The sequence below is a fragment of the Crocuta crocuta genome, unplaced genomic scaffold (assembly GCF_008692635.1).
Source record: "Crocuta crocuta isolate KB4526 unplaced genomic scaffold, BGI_CrCroc_1.0 scaffold39, whole genome shotgun sequence".
Taxonomy (NCBI): domain Eukaryota; kingdom Metazoa; phylum Chordata; class Mammalia; order Carnivora; family Hyaenidae; genus Crocuta; species Crocuta crocuta.
Window position 1 is genome coordinate 3252289 of NW_027533334.1, and position 20997 is coordinate 3273285.

Consider the following 20997-nt stretch of genomic DNA (forward strand, 5'->3'; position numbering starts at 1 on the left):
GGATAGTCACAGAGTCACAGTATCTTTTCTTCTGCTCAAAGAATTCATTCTGAACCCACATCAATCTCTGCCAACACCTACGTTATCCCAACCAAGTCACTGAAACTGAAGAGAATAAAAATGCTCCAACCAAGAAAAAGAAGGGATCCGCTAAAGGGTTTCTCTTTAGGTTTCATGCCAATTTAAATTTGGAAAACTTGAACAGACCTCAAGTTTTAGTCTGACTCATCAAAGGAATCAGAATAGAAAGTTTTTATCTCTGCTTGCAGGAAGTCACCAGTCTCCAAGCAGATCCAAATCCAAATCCAAATCAGACTTCTGCAGACATTAGCAGATTATTCAAATTTTGCCTGTGGTCAAATTCTATATATCTGAACATTTCTTCATTATAATTATATCTAATAATCAACACAACCATATAAGATAGACATTTTACCAATCTCTAAAATACGTTAAGAAAAATAAACATACATTCAATACTCAAATCAACTATAAATATGTATTTCAGAAAATCCATGTTCGATGTTTTGAGACTCATTATTACAAAGATTAAATCTTCATACTAACTCAGAAGCTTCTTTTAAAAACTTTGACCAATACAACAATGACTTTAGAGAAACATAAGATTCAAGGAATTCTTATCACCATGAAAAACTACTGGATATCTCCTTTAAAAATGTACAAAATGCTAAAGAGTCAAGCTTTTTTAAAAAATCAAATAATCAAAGTTTCATATATAAAATAATAAAATGTGTTTTTCCTTAAAATCAGATAGCATGCTTAAAATATATCAATGTATAGCAATTATCATGCACAACAGCTGTACCAAACCACTTAGAAGTATATAAATTAAATACAGCTATAAAATTAAAACTGGCAATAATAGCAACATAAAAAAATAATATTAGACAGAAAAAAGACTCTAACCACTTTGTCCTCCTGGTGTGGATATCCACGAAAGCAAGTTAGAAAGGACAGAAAAGACAAAACAAAAAAAATAATAATTAATTCCATTCTTAAAACAAGCAAGAGTTTTTAAGAGTTTGTTAGTGAAATAAAAATTTTGAAAAAGTCTAAATTACATTTTGTGAAATATAAACATTTTAAAAGAAAATTTCTTTCCACATATTTCAAGCAAGAGCAAGCCATATACTAGAATATATAGATAAACACAATAATTTGTATAAAAGCAATTAAAAATACAAACATCAGAAAAATGAGAATGTTCTTTCCACAAATAAAATCCAAATTAAATACTGATTTAACTCAAAGAGAGAAACTGAAAAATCTTAAGGCAAATAGCTTTTAAGTACAAGACAGTAAAACACAGCACCACCATTTAGCTTTAATCTCATCATATACTATCAAAAGTAGACAAAATTCTATATGAATTATGCATATTGCTTCTAAAAGTTATTTCTGTCCCATTAATTTAGAAGCTTTCCAAACTTTATTAACTACAAAGAAAAAAATTAATTAGAAAAATCATTAAAGGAAACATGTTATTGATTACAATTGGTAATTTTGGGTCATAGATATAAATGTGGAAAAGATAATGATGTGTTGCATGATTTGGTCAAGGGGAACATATTTAGATATTCTGAAGTTAAAAATTGTTGCATTTCTCTTTAATAAACATAAAGTAATGATAACTTAAAGGTTATAATACAATAATAATGATCTGATATGTTATAAGAACTTGTATAAATTAAAAAATTCTATATACATTAAAATTAAAATAATGTATTTTGAGGTATCATTGCTTCTCTGAAACATAGGTGGCAGTATATAATTCTTGTGACTAAGAACAAGGACTTTTCAATCAGACAGACCTATCTTAAAATTCCACCTTTTTTAAACTAAGATAAATAACATTTTTAAATTCTTTTAACGTTTACTTTTTGAGAGAGAGACAGAGTACGAGCAGGGGACTAGCAGACAGACAGGGAGAGACACAGAATCTGAAGCCGGCTCCAGGCTTTGAGCTGTCAGCACAGAGCCTGATGCAGGGCTCGAATGCACGAACCACCAGATCATGACCTGAGGCAAAGTCAGACACTGAACGACTGAGCCACACAGGCACCAGAACATTTGTAAATAACAATTTTCTTAAGCTCTCTAAGCCTGTATCTGCAAAATATGGAATTAATATTTACTTCATAGGGTTTTCTGAAATAAAATAATATGAAAAGCTCTCAAGACAGTGTCTGGCATATAGTTCTACATCTAATATTCTAACCTACTGAATCATAGGCTATTGCATAGAAGGGACAGGACTGCATCCATTACATTACCGTGTTCATGACTGTTTAATTTGTTACAAATGTTAAAACTAAAGATCATTGTACACAGTCCAGGACATCTATTGCTAATAATTAGACCAACAAAAATAATTTACGGAACAATCATTGTATGTGTAATGGGCACTACACTAGATTTCGAAAATGTAATAAGGCATCTAAGATGTAAATTAAGACAGTTTCTCCCAAAGAACTAAATGTAGTAAGAGAAAAAAAAAAATCATTGCAGAATGGAGAGACTTATGAAAGCAAGAAAACAATAAAGCACTACAGAAGCACGAATGACTGAGGAGATAACAGGACTTCCGAGAAAAAAGATTAAGAGAATGTTTCTGAGATGTATGCAGGTCTTTAAAGAATAAAGAAGAGAATGTCAAGCAAGACCAGTAAGGGAGAATATTTTATGAAACGAACATGAAAAATGCAAAAAACACAAAAGCACAAACAAGCCTGGTATATTTGGAATAAAAGTATTTGAAAATGAGCAGATTACAACTGATAGGTCTGAACTAAAGTCTCACGTTAGCATATTAACAGATGTTAACATCTGCCCGAAACCAAGAAGCAGAACATTTTAACAAAATGATTCCCACTGCACAAATAAAAAAGAAAGAAAAAAAATGTAGCCATAACTAATGAATCAGCTAATAGTTAATCCCTCTGAACAGACATGTAAGTTAAATTTTAGCTATAACATACATAGGAAAAACTCAGGTATAGTACATATATGAAATATTACTGCCATCATATTTTTATTACCTTTTATCAGGAATAAGAAATAAACCAAAAAAACTATCATATTTACTGAGTCTTCAACTATGCTACGAAGTGCACACTGATTGGAGGGAGACAAGTTCAGAAGCGGGGAGGACAATTAGGAAGATGGTGAAATATTTGGGGCAAGAAGCAAATATGACAGCAGTATGAACTACAGTCATAGTCGGAGAAATGGAGAGAAGTGGGCTGATTTAGGAGATACTGAGAAGTAAGGCTCTTAACACTTGACTGAGGAAGAGGAAGAAGTAGAGATCTAGGTACCCCATAAAGGATACACTAACCCAGCACACGAATCTGATTATGTCATTGAACAAAAAAGCCACAAAATAAGTGCTTCACAAATACCAATTCACTTTATCCTGACAACTGCCTAATGAGATAAGTACTATTATTATTTCTATTTACAAATGAAGAAATTGAGGCAGAGATTAAGCATCTTGTGCAAGGTCACATGATAAAGCTGCGATTCAAACTTCTCACTTCAGAACTTGTGCTGATGCCACTACACCATGCTGCCCCTCTAATGCCAGCGTCCTCTGTTGGCTTTACATATCTTTCCTGTCATTTCCTCAATCACTACATTATTTTAGGTCATAATTACTAGAGTTGGCAGCTCTAAAAACTTAGAGTACATACAAAAGCTTTTATTAAAAATTTAATAGTACAGGGGTGCCTGGGTGGCTTAGTCGGTTAAGCATCCGACTTTCGCTTAGGTCATGATCTCGCNAGCTATTAAAAATGTACTCTATTTTATAAAATAAAAGTTTATTTATTTATTTTGAGAGGGAGAGAGAGAGAGCACAGATGTGCACACACAAGCCAGGGAGGGGCTCTGCACTGTCGGTGCTCAAACTCATAAACCCTGACTCATGAACTGGGAGATCACGACATAAGCTTAAATCAAGGGTCAGAAGCTTAACCAACTGAGCCACCCTGGCACCCCCAAAATAATTTTATACTCACCATTTTTCCTTATGATCAACTCTCTCTATGACCATCCTTACTATTTTATCTAAAATAACCAATCACATTGCCTCTCCTGAGGATCAATTTAAGTATTAATCTACCTTCTCATTCTCACTTACATCACTGATTCTACTGTTCTTTCTTGATATGTGCTCTTGATAGTCATAGCACTATTTCTGACTAACTATGGCAATTTCATCTGTCAATGACTATTCTTTGTACAATTTTCCATTATTGGTTCACCAGTCACCTACTAAACTAATCTCAGCTCCCCTCAGACTCCTTCTCTTAAATATTTAGTCTCTTTCTGCTTTCCATCATTACCAAAAAGCTGGATTCCCATTCTATATCAATGCTGTATATGCTCCATAGTTTAACTATCATCACTTGTCTCTTCTTTCCTATCTTATATGACCAAACTTAAACCACCTCCTACACCTCTACAATATTACTTCATCTTCTCTCTCAAGCCTAGTCGTTTCTTCCAAGAGTTGCAACAATTACATACTGCCTATACAGTTTATCTTTTTATTTATTCATTTACAAGTTTGGACTGCCACCTTCAAAAAACATTATCCTAGTGCTGAGCTGCAGCAAGGAGCCAGATCAAAAGATAATGCCTATCTCTGAGCAGACATTTTTCCAAAGAAGACATTCAGGTGGCCAACAGACACAAGAAAAGATACTCAACATCACTCACATCAGAGAAATGCAAATCAAACCACAATGAGATACCACCTCACACCAGTCAGAATGGCTAAAATTAACAACACAGGCAATGACAGATGTAGGCGAGGATGCAGAGAAAGAGGAATGCTTTTGCACTGCTGGTGGGAATGCAGACTGGTACAGCCACTCTGGAAAACAGTGTGGAGGTTCCTCAAAAAATTAAAAATAGAGCTACCCTACAACCCAGCAATTGAACTACTAGGTATTTATCCAAAGGATACAAGTGTGCTGTTTCGAAGGGGTACATGCACCCCAATGTTTATAGCAGCACTATCAACAATAGTCAAAGTATGTAAAGAGCCCAAATGTCCATCGGCAGATGAATAAAGAAGATTGAAACCTGAATGAAGTTTCTAATGGCATAAGGCTCCCCCTCCCTATGATTCACACCCTAACTTGAGACACATGCTTCACTCCATTCATTACTTGCATTTCTCTTAAATTATTACTGTCATTTATCTCTTATGTTTTTGCTTACCCTGAAATACACACACACACACACACACACACACACACACACACTCAAATGGAGTAATACTCAGCAATCAAAAGGAAAGAAATCTTGCCGTTTGCAACAACATGGGTAGAACTAGAGTGTATTATCCTAAGCAAAATTAGTCAGTCAGAGAAAGACAAATATATAACTTCACTCATATATGGAATTTAAGATACAAAACAGATGAACATAAGGGAAGGGAAGCAAAAATAATATAAAAACAGGGAGGGGAACAAACCATAAGAGACTATTAAATATAGAGAACAAACTGAAGGTTGCTGGAGGAGTTGGTGGGGGGGAATGGGCTAAATGGGCAAGCGGCATTGAGGACACTTGCTGGGCTGAGCACTGGGTGTTATATGTAGGGGATGAATCACTGGATTCTACTCCTGACGTCATTACTGCACTCTATGCTAAGTAACTTGGATGTAAATTTTTAAAAATAAATAAATAATTAAAAAAAGAAAAAGACAGTGCCTATCTCAAAATAACATGTCCATGATGAGTACATCAGATTTCTTTCTTCCATTCATTCACTCAACAAGTACTTATTTTGGTCTATTACATGCCGAGTACATGGAAACCTACAGTAAACAAGAGGGCGTAGATACAGTCACTTAATAATAAAATGTTAAGAGTACTAGATTAGAAGTCTTTAGAATCCACTGAGTGATTAATTCACATGAGTTGCCCAAAGAAAGCATCATGGAGAAATGATGCTTAAATCCAGAAAAAGAAAAAGAAAAAAAGTGTTCATCAGGTGAGTAGGGGTTATTTATGGGTAGGAGTAGGGTCCAGGGGAAAGCAAAGCTGTATTTCAGATTAAAGTGGCAGAGTAAGCGAAAACATAAGAGATAAATGGCAGTAATAATTTAAGAAATACAAGTAGTGACTGGAGTGAAGCATAGTGTCTCGAGTTAGGCAGTGTACGAATCATAGGGAGGGGGGAGCCATATGCAACTAGAAACTTCATTCAAAAACTGAGCCATCATTAGCTAGTAATTAAGCAGAAGGTAAAACAATCAGATCAGCATTTTACACATATCACAGTAGGGATGTGGGAAGGATGTGTGTGAGAAATCCAGACGGGAGGAGAGAGACCATGTAGGAGACTAACATTATTAGCCCAGGTAATGAAAGATGAAAGCCTAAAAACGACAGCAGTTATTGGCTCACGTAGATAGAGAAGAAATGATCAAATCCAAATGTGTGTGAGGAAAGAATAGCAATGGAGAAAAGCCTAAGAGTATTTCTGGTTTCCTGGTTTAGGTGACAGGGCAGATTGTGGCATCATTCAAAAAAGCTGAAAATTATAGAAGGAACAGATCTGGGGGTTGTTCCCGTGATAGAAAACTACATAGTCTGTTTCGACCTAAGTGACATTTAGTGATATTCTAATGCATTTACTGAAAGGAAGTTAAAAAGACAATACTTCAAAAGAAGAATTGTGTGTCCTTTTTTTTTTCAATTGGGCCATATATTTATTTATCTAGATAGGTAGAAAACTGCATATAGTTGTGTATACAATTTGATGAGTTTAAACATGTGCATACATCCATGAAACCACCACAATCAAGATAACAGACATATATGTCACCTCCAAAAGTTGCTTTGTGTCCCTTTATGTCCTTTTTTTTATGAATCAGAATTATTTTTAACTAAAAAAGCCAACAATTTTCTTTCAGACAGGAGCTCATTTATTTTTGTGCTTACGTTTGAAGTCAAACATTTTGGGGGGAATGTTTGAAAAAGAATTGGGTGAGATTTATTTAGTATTTCATGAAAAAAAAAAGGTAGAGGAATTAATAGCTATGTCTAACCCTCCTCTCACATATTTTCTGCATTACATGTCCTTCACACTGCCCTACCTAGTATCTATTTACACTACAGTTTTGGTGACACCCTAAATTCCCTTATCTATTAAACTAACATAGAATCTACCATTATGATTAGAATTCATTGCAGATGCTATTATTACACTTCCCCATAACAAGCTAAGTAAAATCTATTTAACCTGGTGCTCATCATCTATTGATAAGGAGCTAACTTCATTCATTGATGAGGATATTAGGTACTGAGCAGGATTCTTCCCACCAACTGGTTAGGAACAAGCAGACAGCAAGTTAATAGTAAAGCTTTCAAACACACATATGCCATTAACCAAGCATACATTGCCCTTGCTGTATATCAGTAGTCTAAATATATTTGTTCTTTTCTCTAAAATTAATTTCTAAAACCATGTACTCTTCACACACTTTTAAGATAGCATTTAAATTTTAAGTTTCAATAGTTGGAAAGGATACATTTTCAGATATGCTGTGTATTGTAGGTATGCTTTAATAATATTTTTATCAAACCTTGGAGCTGCAGATTTACCTCATTCAGTATATGGAAAATGTCTACCATGTAACCTATTTGGCAAAACCAGGCCACAATGAGAAACTATCAGATGAATCAGACTTTCTCTCAAAGAGTCTAACTTCATTCTTAAATTCAAATAATTGTGGTATTATGGGTCACCATGACAATCATCTTACATCAAAATCCTAATTCTAAAAAAGGGAGACGAGGCACCAGAGTCTTGCCAGAAGTCTGCTGCCTGAATGAAATGATGTGCTGCCCCTTTCTATATTTCTTATAAAAGCTCTCACTGCTTTACCCTCACGGACAATACATTCTAGAATTGTCACTTTGTTTGGCGCCCCAGACATTTTTACATCCTGAGGCAATACATTATATGAAGACTAGATCCACATTAGGTAGGGTTAAGGAGCATGCTTTTGTTTGAAGAGTATAAGGGCAATTGCAAAAGGGAATACAAAAGAAAATTTCAAGAAACAGAAATATTCTCAGGTAGATATATTTTAAGAAAAGAATGAAAGAATACATATGGAAAGTTTTACCCTTTAAATTATTCACATTCATCTACTCTCTAGAAAGCCTTCCTTCCTTCCACAGCAGGTGTACAGGACCTCACTTTCAACCCCACCACCACATACCTTAGAGTATAAAATGCCTGTGGAATCATCCAGAAGTTCCTGAAGAGAAACAATCCCAAACAGGCTCTCCTAGGTGATACTACCCACACTGAATCATGCTATACAGGTGACAGAAATGGGGCTGAGCCAAATGAAAACTATATAAAAGATGCCATATGGAGAGAGAGGGAGCTCATGTAAACTTTGGTGAAAATGTTTTCCTTTATGCTCAATTTGCAACATTGTTTTACTTCCTTCCCCTATGCTAATATGCATGAGGAAGTGTAAAATATCCTAAGATTTTGCAAGTTAGATTTGTTTGTCACAGCCCCTATTTTATCCTGTACCATGAAAGGAGGTTGACATCATCGAGGGGAAATAATTCTTCCTTTTAAATTCTACAACCATTTTTTTTAATACTATTCATACACATTTAATGAGTTTAGCAGCTTGAAGTTCAGGATCCACATGATATGGAAACTTGTTTAAGGGTGGTCCTATGAATTATATTATTCGAATAAGTTTTACTTATTTCTCAAATTCCTATGAACACAGTTACTGAAACAGTGGATGGGACAAAAGCTAAAGCTTAACACACAGTGTACTTGACATAAAACAACTAATGAAGCTGCTCAATTCCTTTTTTAAAATTATTTAAGTGGTAAATATATTTGGCTAAATGAATATACTTTAAAGTACTTCAAGCGTTACATTGAATTATCTAGTATTAATTTTAAAATCATAAAATTTCAAACCCAGAAAAGATCTTAGAAATCACAGACGATTTCATTTTCTAGATTTTAAAACAGAAGCACTCAGACATGAAGGGAAATGCCACACAAAAGTCACACAACAGCAGGGCAGAAACAAAACTTGGTTCTTTTATTATCTCAACTTATGTCATCCTCTTCCTGGAAAATGAAGTTTTTCCTGATAAATTGGTATGTAGGAATTCTATGAAGTCTAAAAAAAACTATATATCATACACTTGCCTTGGGTGTATAGGAACTGATTGTATATTAGACTAGTACATTGGCCAAAGACTTGCAGGTAATCACAGTGACTTAAATTTTTTTTTAATTTTAGTTATTTATGTTAAGTAATCTCTACACCCAACATGGGACTCGAATTCATGACCCTGAGATCAAGAGTCACAGGTTCTGCAGACTGAGGCAGCCAGGTACCTCATGACTTGAAATTTTAAAAAAACAAAAAACTACCTAAAGGACTGCAAAAATACTCTAATTACCATTTTATCTCTCAGTGAACAATTTAAAACTTAATCCTAAAATCATTTTACATATAAATGATAGTTAATGACTTGGATATACAGTAGAAATGTCTATATTATTTCACTCTTACCATGTGATATCTTGAACATATGTATGTCAATATATTTTAAAGGACTTGCTATCGGATCACTTTTTCTTTTATAACCATTCTAAAGTTATAATTCATTCTGCTTCAAAACTGATATAATTTATAGTGAAAAAAATCACATCCATTACATTTGTAAATTAATACAATTTTGAAAAATGTATATTATTTACGTCTTCAAAATTTGATTATCTTTTAAGCACATGGTAATCCATTTTTCCCACCAAAAAGCAAAATAAAGAAAAAATTAATGTTGCTACACTTTGAAGCTGAAAATACTCCTCATTATATATTACCTTTGATGTCTGTCCTATTAGAATTCACCATTCTATGATTACAAAATAATTTCTTCCTTATAAAGTCATTGTTTTTAAATCTGAACTAAATTTATAGTTTTAATTTACTAAGGGGGTATCATCTTAAAAGGAAACAAATGAGAGCAACGTTTCATAAATCTTATTGTATTGGTACTTCGATGTGTCCTGCACTGCATTTATTCTTGTTGAATCATAAATGCACCTCAAAAGAGTTAATTAATTGTTAAGGATGGCTCCACATGAAAGAGCCTCAAAATTAAAACAAAAGGGTATTTTATCTTGTTCTCGTAGGAGATTACTAAAATAATTTTAAAATAGCTTTATAATTAAATTTAAGCTACAAAATATTTGTATTCTCATTATTCTACTTCATAAAAACTGTCTGAGCAAATTTCACTGAGCTTAATCCTTTGGGGCTACGATACATCAAAAAGTATATTCAGCATCTATTGAGAGCAAAAGCCTCCTTCTATTACATAAGGCAACAGAGCATACATAGGATGATCCAATTTGAAAAGAGAAAATTGACTCAGTACTTTTTTCATTTAGAATATAGACAATCTTTATATATATCATACAAAGGAATGCTTCCTCAAGTAGATTATGAATGAAAATGTAAAAAAAAACTAATAAAAGAAATCCAAAGCTATCCTCCTTGAGTGAAAACCTTGATTATTTTTACTTATGTTTCATTCTCTAACACATCCCTCAGATATAAGAAAAAATGTGAGAAAAGTAGGGAGTAGTGCCTCAGGGACCTTCTCTCTCCCATAAACCATCCACCAAGCTAATCAACAACCTGCAGAGATTTTTTTTTTTAATGCTTATTTATTTTTGAGAGAGAGAAAGAGAGAGAGCAGGGGAGGGCAAAGAAAAAGGGAGACACAGAATCTGAAGCAGGCTCCAGGCTCTAAGCTGTCAACACAGAGCCCAATGCAGGGCTCAAACCTACAAACCATGAGATTATGACCTGAGCTAAAGTCGGTAGCTTAACTGACTAAGCCACCCAGGCACCCCTATAACATGCAGAGTTTTAGAGCTCCACAATAAAACAGACTTCCAAGGGGCATTCTAATTTTTCACTGTACTTAATTTATTGACTAAAACTTTGCTCAGCATAAAGTGACCAGACATTAGAAGACAGAAAATATAATTTCAAGCAAACTATAATCAGATGTCATTAGAGACTTCTGCTTGTGGCCTAAATGGGGTAACAAGAACTAGATTTCTCCACCTGCCTGGCAAACAAAATATAACACAAGAAAAATATATAAAAGAATGGTTTTCAAGACACTGGACATCAGGCAAAGAAGAACAGAGATATCTAAAATATGGGAAACAAACAAAATAAGCTCTCCAGTTGCCCCAGCTTCGTGCTTTGGGACTTTCCAGGCAGCAGAGCCATACAGAGAAGCTCAAGTTCAGCTTGGCAAACATCCTCAGCAGAAGAGAACAAACTGAGAATCTGAAGAGGTCAACACAGCTGCATTTCATTGGTCAATTTACCAGAGAAGAAAAAGATGCACAGAGAGAAAACCCCAGATAATCAGCAGACAGTCCCTTCAAGTATTCAGCTTAGTAATGATGAGTGAGCATGCACATGAGAAAATATCCAGGAGAGGGGGAAAAAAATCACCTGAATGGTTGGAGAAAACAGTGGATGTCTCCACCAACAAGACAGGAAAATCTCTTCATTCATGTGTAATAAGCATATACAAAATTAGCTAACGTACTCAGGAAAGCCTTGCCTTAGTAGAAGAAAATAATTAGTACTACACTGAGCACTTCTCTAGATCAACCTAACAATTATAAAAGCGAAATGCAAAAGCATTGACTTGTTTCCATGTAACTTAATTGCATCTCTGAACAAAACTCAAGAAGAGTTATGGAAATGCAAAAATATCCTCACCCAACAAGTAAAATTTATAGTGCTTGGCACTCAAGAAAAGATACAGGCATATCAAGAAGCACGAAAATACATACCATAATGAGAATAATCAATTAAAACCAACCAAAAACTGACAGAGATGTTGAAATTAACAGAATAGATCACCAAAACATTTATTACAGAGCATGTATTCTACACGTTCAAAATTTAAGTAGATCATAGAAGATATTTTTTAAAAACCCAAAATTGAAATTGCGGACATAAAGACAATGTCTGAGATGAAAAAACATACAGTATTAACAGCAGATATGACATTGCCAAAAAAAAAAAAAAGTATAAAGTCAAAAACACCAATAAAGCATACATACAATGAGAAGCAAAGAGAAAACTAAAAATAGGGTTAATGAAAAAAACTTAAGTGAGCTGTGGAACAATGTCATGCAGCCTAGTGTATGGGTAATGAGAGTTCCTGAAAGAAAAGAGAAAAAGCAAAGCCCAGTAAAAATATTTGAAGAAATAAAAGCCAAAATTTTCTAAAGCCCTTTGAAAACTATTAACTCACAGATCTAAAACACTCTAAAAAGCTCCAAACACAAGAAACAGGAATAAAATTACACAAACATCATAATTAAGTTGTACATAGTGGTGATAAAAAGAATTATCCTAAAAACAATCAGACAAAAAGGACATATTATATACAGAAAAACAAAGGTGAGAATATCACACTTCTAATTTGAAATAGTGAAACAACATCTTTAAAATACTGAAATAAAATAACTGTCAACCTAGAATTCTATACTTAGAAAAAAATCTTTAAAAAAAAAAAAGCAACAGCGCCTGAGTGGCTCAGTCAGTTAAGTGTCCAACTCTTGATTTTAGCTCAGGTCACGATCTCATGGTGGTGAGATCAAGCCCCACAGCAGGCTCCTTGCTGAGCATGAAACCTCCTTGAGATTCTCTCCCTCCCTCTTCCTCTGCCCCTTCCCCCATTTGCATGCTGTCTCCCCCCGTTCGTCTCAATAAATAAAAAATAAATAAAAATACAAAGCAAAATTTTCAACATAAAAAGTTGAAAGTATTCAACATCAGCAGACTCACACTACAAGAAATATTGAAGGAAATATTTCAGGCAGATAACCTATGATAGCATATAGAAACATAGATCTGCAAAAAAAATTAAGAGTACCAGAAATGATAATGACAGCAGAAAATATACAATATTTCTTGTTACTATTTCAAACTCCTTAAAAGATAAACTTTTTAAACAAAAAAGAATAATAGTATTGTGTGGTTTATAAAGTAAAATATGACACCATAACATGCAGTCCAAAAGAGTAGAAATGGTAATACGCTATTGAAAGTTTCTTGTACTATACTATACACAAAATGATATAATATTAGTTAAGACTGACAATGGTAATTTAAAGATGTATACTTCAAATCCTGAAGTGAGTAATAAAATGACAAAACAAAGAGCCAACAAAGCTATAAAACAGTCAACAAAATTAATAAGCCAATGAAGGAGATACCTGAATCCTAAAAAGTGCTTGACTAATTCAAAGACTAAGAAATAAAAAAAAAAAAAAAAGTCAGACGATACAAACAGAAAATAAGCAAGATGATATATTCAGACAAACCATATCAAAAATTACATTAAATGTAAATTATCTAAACACCCCAATTAAAAGGCAGAAATTGTCATACTGGCTAAGAAAGCAAGGTACAATGATACGCCTATAAGGAAAATATTTTAAATATGTAAACACAAATTAGTCTAAAGTAAACGAAGAGAAAAGCATAAACCATGTGAATACTACCTAACAGAAAATTGAAATGGCTTTATTAAAATTAGACAAAACGGATTTCGGAGCAAAGAATGTTACCAGGGATAAAGAAAGTCATTTCATGATTATAAAGTGGACAATTAATCAATAGGACATAATAATCCTAAATGTTTATGCATTTGAAAGCAGAACCCAATAAAATACATACAGCAAAAACAAAAATACATGAAACTGCAAAAGGAAACAGACTAATCCAAGTAGAGTTGTATATTTCAATATCCTCTTAATAACTGATCAAATAGGCAAAAGATCTAAAAGGATATACTAGACTTTAACAACTCTATTAACCAACTTGACCTAAAGGACATTTAAAAACACTCCATCAAAAAATAAAAGTACATACAGACATTGGCCAAAATAAATCATATTCTGGCCATAAAATAAGTATCAATACAATTTACAGGATTAAAGGCATTCAAAGTATGTCTAGGACTACAACAGAATTAAATGAAAAGTAATTACCATAAAAATCTCTAGAAACTCCTTAACATGTGGAAAATAAAGAACATACTTCTAAAGTATTCATGGATCTAAAAAGAAAAGGAAAACTTAGGAGTATTTTTAACAGAATAAAAGTGAAAAGACAACATATCAAAATAATGGGGATGTCAACAAAGAAATACTTAAGGGAAACTGACAGCACACAATACCTATATCAGAAAAGAAGAGACATCTTAAAGCTAAGACCTCAGCTGCTACCTAAGTAACCAGAAAAAGAGAAATTTAAACCCAAAGTCAGCAGAAATAAAGAAATAATAAAGACCAAAGATGAAATTACCAATAGAAATAACCAATGAAACATATGTGTGCACGTATAGGAGGATTAGGAGGAACTTAACAGAGGACCAAGGGGGAGAAGAAGGGCGGAAATGGTGGGGGAAAGGGAGAGAGGCAAACCATGAGAGACTCTTGAATGCTGACAAAAACTGAGGACTGATGGATGTGGGGGGGAGGAGGGATGGGCATAGAGGAGGACACTTGTGGGGATGAGCACTGGGTGTTATGTGGAAACTAATTTGACAATAAACTATTTGTAAAAAAAAAAAATAAAAAATAAATAAAAAAAAGAAATAACCAATGAAACAAAAAAACTTGTTCTTTGAGAAGATCATTAAAATTGATAAATTTCTAGCTAAACTAAGCAGGAAAAAAAGAAAGAAGACACAAGTTACCAGTATCAGAAATGAAAGAGGTAGCATCACTCATATTCTACAGTTATTAAAGAATAATAATGGAATAATGTGAACAGATTTATGTCAATAAACTTGACAATTTATGAGGATCTGGAGAAATTCTTTGAAAAACACCAAATCTCATTTTTAAAAAAGTAAATAACTTGAATAACCCTATATCTACCAAAGAAATTGACACTGCACTTTAAAAAACTCTCCCCCAAAATAAAACAGCATGCCCAGATGTCTTCACTGGTAAAATCTACAAAATATTAAAGGATAAGAGTACCAATCTGACAGAAACTTTCCTAAAACACTGAAGAGGAGGAAATACTTCCTAACTCATTTTATCAAAACTTCACTACTGTGATGTCAAAAATCAAAGAAACATATTAAAAGAAAACTACAGTCACTAACACTCATGAACATAGAAGCAAAAGTTGTAAACAAAACTTTATCAAATCAAACCCATTATTCCATAAAAGGGATAATCCATCATAAGGAAATGGGATTTGTCCCAGGAAAATAGTTGGTTCAGCATTTCAAAATCAACCAATGTAGTTCACCACATTAAGAAGCAAAGAAAAAATATGATTAATCTCAACAGATGGAGAAACAGCATTTGACAACTTCCACCATCTATTCCTGATGTGAAAGCAAACAAACAAACAAACAAAAAACTCTCAGCAAATTAGGAATAGATAGGCATCTATGAAAAGCTGACAGCTAATATAATACTTGATAGTGAAGGACCAATTGCTTCCTCCCTAAGATCAAGAACAAATCAGGGATATGTGCATTCACTACTTCTATTAAGAAGAATACTGGAGTTTCTAGCCAATGCAACTAGTCAAGGAAAAGAAAAATAATCAAGTAAACCAAGAGGAAAGATTGGGGGGTGGGGGGGGACACAAAATGATTAATTATGGGCAAAACAAAACAATGAGGAACAGCAAACAAGGAGAAACTGGAGAAATGAAATGACACAGAGGAACAAATCCCCATAATTATGTGTAAGTAAGTAATGTATGTAAAAACATCAGCTCCCTATTTTAAAACTACCTAAGTAAAGAAATGAGTTGTAAAATACTAGTAAGGATATAAATGCAAATTCTAAAGAACTTACCAAGAAAAACATTTTAATATACTGTTTTTGCTTATTTCAACCAAGCATTCTTTGGGTAGTATTAAAATATTGCCTAAAGTGGATGGATAAACTAGAAAAATCTAGGACAAGTCTAAAACAGCTCCTTAATATTTCTTCTTTAAATTTCATAGTCCAATGTTTATTTCATTAAAGTCAAAACAAAAATAAAGGGTAATGTAGCTTCAAAAGCTATAAAATTATAAAATACAGACTCTCAAAGCTGAAAAGGACCTCTTTCAAAAGGAAACGAAACAGGGATCAAAGGAAGAGTAGGTCTACAAAGTTTATAAAATTATGTGTCATAATGGAAAAAGCAGTGTCACTGCTCTAACATTAATCAACTGTGTGACAGGAAGAATGACCTTTAGTCTCCCTGGATCTGAGTTTTCTGCACCTGTAAAATAAAGGAGTTAGACCAACTGATCTCTAAATTTTCGACATCATCTTTGAAAGTCAAGATCTTACAATTCTAAACAAAATCATTAGCTAAAGGACATAAAGAATGAGGCAAGTATCTTTTTAACTGAAAGGAAAGTTTGAAAATTTCTTGTATCTGAAATGAAGACACTAGAGGTTTTTATATTCACTGGTGGACATGAATATTAATTTAAATTGCCTGTTTCATTGTATTCACAATAAGCTTAATGATATAAGCTTAATTACAACAGAACTATGTGTGGCTTTCATTCTGTACCTTGTTTGAACGTAATGACACTCGGCCTCCACAACGAGCACAGAACTTTGTTTGGCAATAGGAACAGTTATGGCCACATCCATCGGCAAATTTTGTTTTGTGGCAGATCCCACAGGTGGGGGCGTCACCCTTCTGTTCTTGCTGCTGTTGTGATTCTTCTCCCATCTTCTTCACCTGCTCCTTGTACATTTCAAACTGCTGATGAAGTTTCCTGCAGAGAAAACATAAGAAAAATTTGGTTTCCTGACGGGCTCAAAAAAATAATAGTACTACAATCAGTATACAATTTTATATCCAAGAAACGCCTAAAATGAGACTCAAGAATAAAAATTTAATTTTCTGATTATAGAATAACATCTTACACGACACATCACAAGAGTGTTGCAACTAGTTCTGCTCTCTGATGTACATGTTAATTTAAGAGCCAACTGGTACATGTTAATAGAGACATCTCATTAACTCCAAAATGTCTATCTGCCATTTGCAATACATTTCAACCATATGCTCTAAAATATTTAAGATAGTATGTTTCAACAGTTTAGCTTCAGAAATAGACTGAGCTAATTTGACTTACGCAGCAGAGGCAAAACCTATGAACTTCAAATCACTGAACTTCAAATCATCTCAATTGGAGTGATCTGAAGAATCCAAACAGAGGGGAAAACACTGGATGAGTGCTCTCACTAATTGTTTAAATCTGTTCCACAGTCTGGATATTAGCTGGCTATAAAAACACTGAAATATTAGGAGTCTAGCAAAGAAGAGTAAGGCCAATTTTTATCTTAAAAACAAAATAAGAAAAAAGATACCTAGAAAAAGGTATTATTTACTCATTAAAAACAGTGATAAAACTTTTCACTTCCATTATTGTAAGAGAAATAAAAATGCTTTAAAACTATAATTAACTCTGCTTAAAACTTACAAAGCTGTAAATAATGTCACTCCCATCCTAAAAATAACAAAAGGCTAAATAATCTACAAAATCATGACTTTTCTTGAGCCCGTCAGGGAATTGAGGGTATAAGGCAAACAAATAATCGGAACTCCAGACAGCAGCAAGTCCCTCCAAAGAGAAATGAAGCACGCTGCTTCACCCTCGGCAGACGAGAGGAGGAGAGAGAGGGGCCACCACCCAGGCAGGTAAGAGGAAATTGGTTAAAAATTTAACAAATTGTTAAAGGCTAAGTGTGGGCCAACATGACAGTTTGGAATATCTAGCGGCCCAGACTCCAGGGAAGCTCACACTCACTCACAAGCACTTTTCTGCAGGCTTTTACTGGTTACTTACGAGGAGGACTGGGAGCAGGGCATAAGAACAAAGAACCTTTCGGGGTACACCTGTGCAGGTGTAAAGGAGGTACCTAGTGGCTACTGGGGTACAGGCATACTTCCCCAGACTCTCTCCTAAAAAAGCCACAGCTGTGAGCCACAGGGAGAAGGAAACTGTAATCCCAGGGCAAAGGCAGAGAGCCCCTGCAGCTAAAGAAAAGGTTAAAGGGAAAAAACCTCTACCCGTGAAAGAGGGACAGGATGCCATCTTCAGCCAACAACCTATTCTCAAATCAAAGGCCTTTCATAATTAGGGGAGGGGTGGAAATTCCGGTCCCAAACCTATCAGAGATACAAAGCAGATTTACTTCCATGGGAACAAGGACCTAAGAACTCTGAGTAAGCCTCATCCATAAGACCCAACTGGAAAGGTCCCGTCAAAGACGAAGGGTAGGAAAACAGAACAGAACACACTTGTCCCTGCCACAAACCGAAAATCAAGAAATAAGCATCGGTGGTTACTACTGGGGAAGAAGCGAGAGCATAAGGAGAGATGCGCGCCAGCCTCCCCACAGAATAAGTAGATGGAAATGACTGAAGGGGTAGCAAAACACCGAAATAAACTTCTGGCACTCCTGCATCCATTCTAAACAGGATGCAGCAGCAGCCTGCTGTAAGAGCAATTAGAAGACTGCGATGCACTAAAGATAATGATGGCAACAGCGGGGGCGCCTGGGTGGCTCAGTCGGTTGGGCGTCCGACTTTGGCTCAGGTCATGATCTATCCGAACCTCTGACTTGATGGTGATTTAATTCCCAACACTAACAATCTGACAGAAGAGGCATGCCCTTTTTTGGGGCGCCTGGGTGGCTCAGTCAGTTAAGCGTCCGACTTCAGCTCAAGTCATGATCTCACAGTTCGTGGGTTCTAGCCCCACATCGGGCTCTGTGCTGACAGCTAGCTCAGAGCCTGGAGCCTGTCTTCAGATTCTGTGTCTCCCCCTCTCTCTGACCCTCCCCTGCTCATGCTGTGTCTGTCTCTGTCTCTCTCTCTCTCTCTCTCCCTCTCTCAGAAATAAATAAAAAACATTAAAAATTTTTTTAAAAAATAAATTATATTTAAGGCAAAATACAATTCAAAACCATGAGACTCAGGAAAAAATAGCAAGGAATAAACAACTCATTATCAAGAGATAAAATAATTAATATAATTAGATTCAGAGATGACAAGAATGATGGGATTATCAGACAGACTTTTTTTTTTAATGTTTTATTTATTTCTAGGAGAGAGAGAGGCAGCGTGAGCAGGGGAGGGTCAGAGAGAGAGGGAGTCACAGACTGAAACAGGCTTCAGGCTCTGAGCTGGCAGTCAGCACAGAGCCCGACGCGGGGCTCGAACCCAGGAACCGCGAGATCATGACCTGAGCGAAAGTCAGACGCTTAACCAACTAAGCCACCCAGGCGCCCCTCAGACAGACTTTTAAAATGATTATATTTATTAAGGTAAAAGATCCACAGGAAAAGGTGGACAATAGGCAGGAACAGATGGGGTACTGAGGCAGAAAGATGGAACGTGTAAGAGTCATATGAAAATGCTGGAAAGAGGAGTGCCTGGGCGCCTCAATCAGTTAAGTGTCCAATTCTTGACTTCAGCTCAGGCCACAATCTCACGGTTCATGGGTTCAAGCCCTGTGCAAGGTTCAATGCTGACAGCACAGAACTTGACTGGGATTCTCCCTCTCCCTCTCTGCTCCTCCCCCACGCTCACACACTCTCTCTCTCTCTCTCTCTCTCTCTCTCTCACTTGGTTGCTCAAAATAAATAAACATTTCAAAAAGAAAGAAAATGCTAGAAATAGAAAACATGGCATTACAGATGAACTATTTCTTTGATGGGCTCATTAATAGACTTGAAAGAACTAAGGAAAAAATCAGTAAACTTGAAATAAGTCAATTAAAAAAATATTGGGGTACCTCGGTGGCTCAGGCGGTTAGGGATCTGACTCTTGATTTCAGCTCAGGTCATGATCTCACGGTTCATGAGTTCAAACCCTTCATTGGGCTCTGCACTGACAGCATGGAGCCTGCTTAGGACTCTCTCTCTCTCTCTCTCTCTCAAAACAAATAAACTTTAAAAAAATTTTTAAATATCCAAACAAACAAAAGAGTTAGCTGGGGCACCTGGGTGGCTCAGTCAGTTGAGCGTCAGACTTTGGCCCAGGTCATGATCTCACAGTTTGTGAGTTCGAGCCCCGTGTCGGGCTCTGTGCTGACAGCTTGGAGCCTGGAGCTTCCTTTGGATTCTGTGTCTCCTTCTCTCTGTCCCTCCCCAGCTCACACTCATTCTCATTCTCTCTCTCTCTCTCTCTCTGTCAAAAATAAACTTTTAAAAAAAATTTTTAAATACACACACACACACACACACAGCATCTAAGAGCTAAATTGATCTAACATGTGAAATTAGAGTCTAAGAAGAAAAAGTAGAAAACAGAACAGAGGAAATATTTGAAGGGATAATGGCCAGAATTTTCCAAAATTAATGAAAGCCACCAAATCACGGACACATGAACTTCAAAGAATCGTTTGTAGAACAACACGATATACACACTCACCTAGCCACAACATGGTCAAACTGCTATAAAACAAAACAAAAAACAAAAAACACTATAAAAGCAGCCAGAGGAAATGACACATCGTATGTAGAGAGCCAATGACAAAAACTACAGAGGATTACTTTCCAGAAACCAGGATTGCCTTCTACCTTCCAGAAGCTAGAACACTTTGTAGTAACATCTATATAAGGTACTGCAGAAAAAAATCCTGTCAACCCAAGATCCCATATGCAGTGAAATTATGCTTCAAAAAAATAAAGGTAAAATAAAGACTTTTCAGGCAAAGAAATGTTGAAAGAATTTATTGTCAGAAGACAGTAACCACAGGAATTCAAAGCAAATTCTTTAGGGAGAAAGAGTATGATTGATATTCCTTGAAAGGGTCATCTAGAAACCTGGAACACATCAAAATAAGTGCTTATATTAAAATCAT

The 20997-nt window shown here is 35.2% G+C and overlaps 1 protein-coding gene across 24 annotated transcripts in view; it reads right to left on the minus strand.

Annotated features, from left to right (window-relative positions):
* RIMS2 (regulating synaptic membrane exocytosis 2) overlaps window positions 1-20997 on the minus strand; it is a 598980-nt gene that overhangs the window by 462455 nt on the left and 115528 nt on the right. For 13 of the 24 annotated variants that reach the window (XM_077748257.1, XM_077748267.1, XM_077748247.1 and 10 more), the window contains one exon: window positions 16686-16896. In XM_077748257.1, the coding sequence (XP_077604383.1) occupies window positions 16686-16896 (211 nt within the window). Of the gene's footprint in view, window positions 1-927; window positions 940-16685; window positions 16897-20997 lie in introns of all 24 variants that reach the window. The other 11 variants (XM_077748259.1, XM_077748266.1, XM_077748253.1 and 8 more) reach the window with 1 other exon arrangement.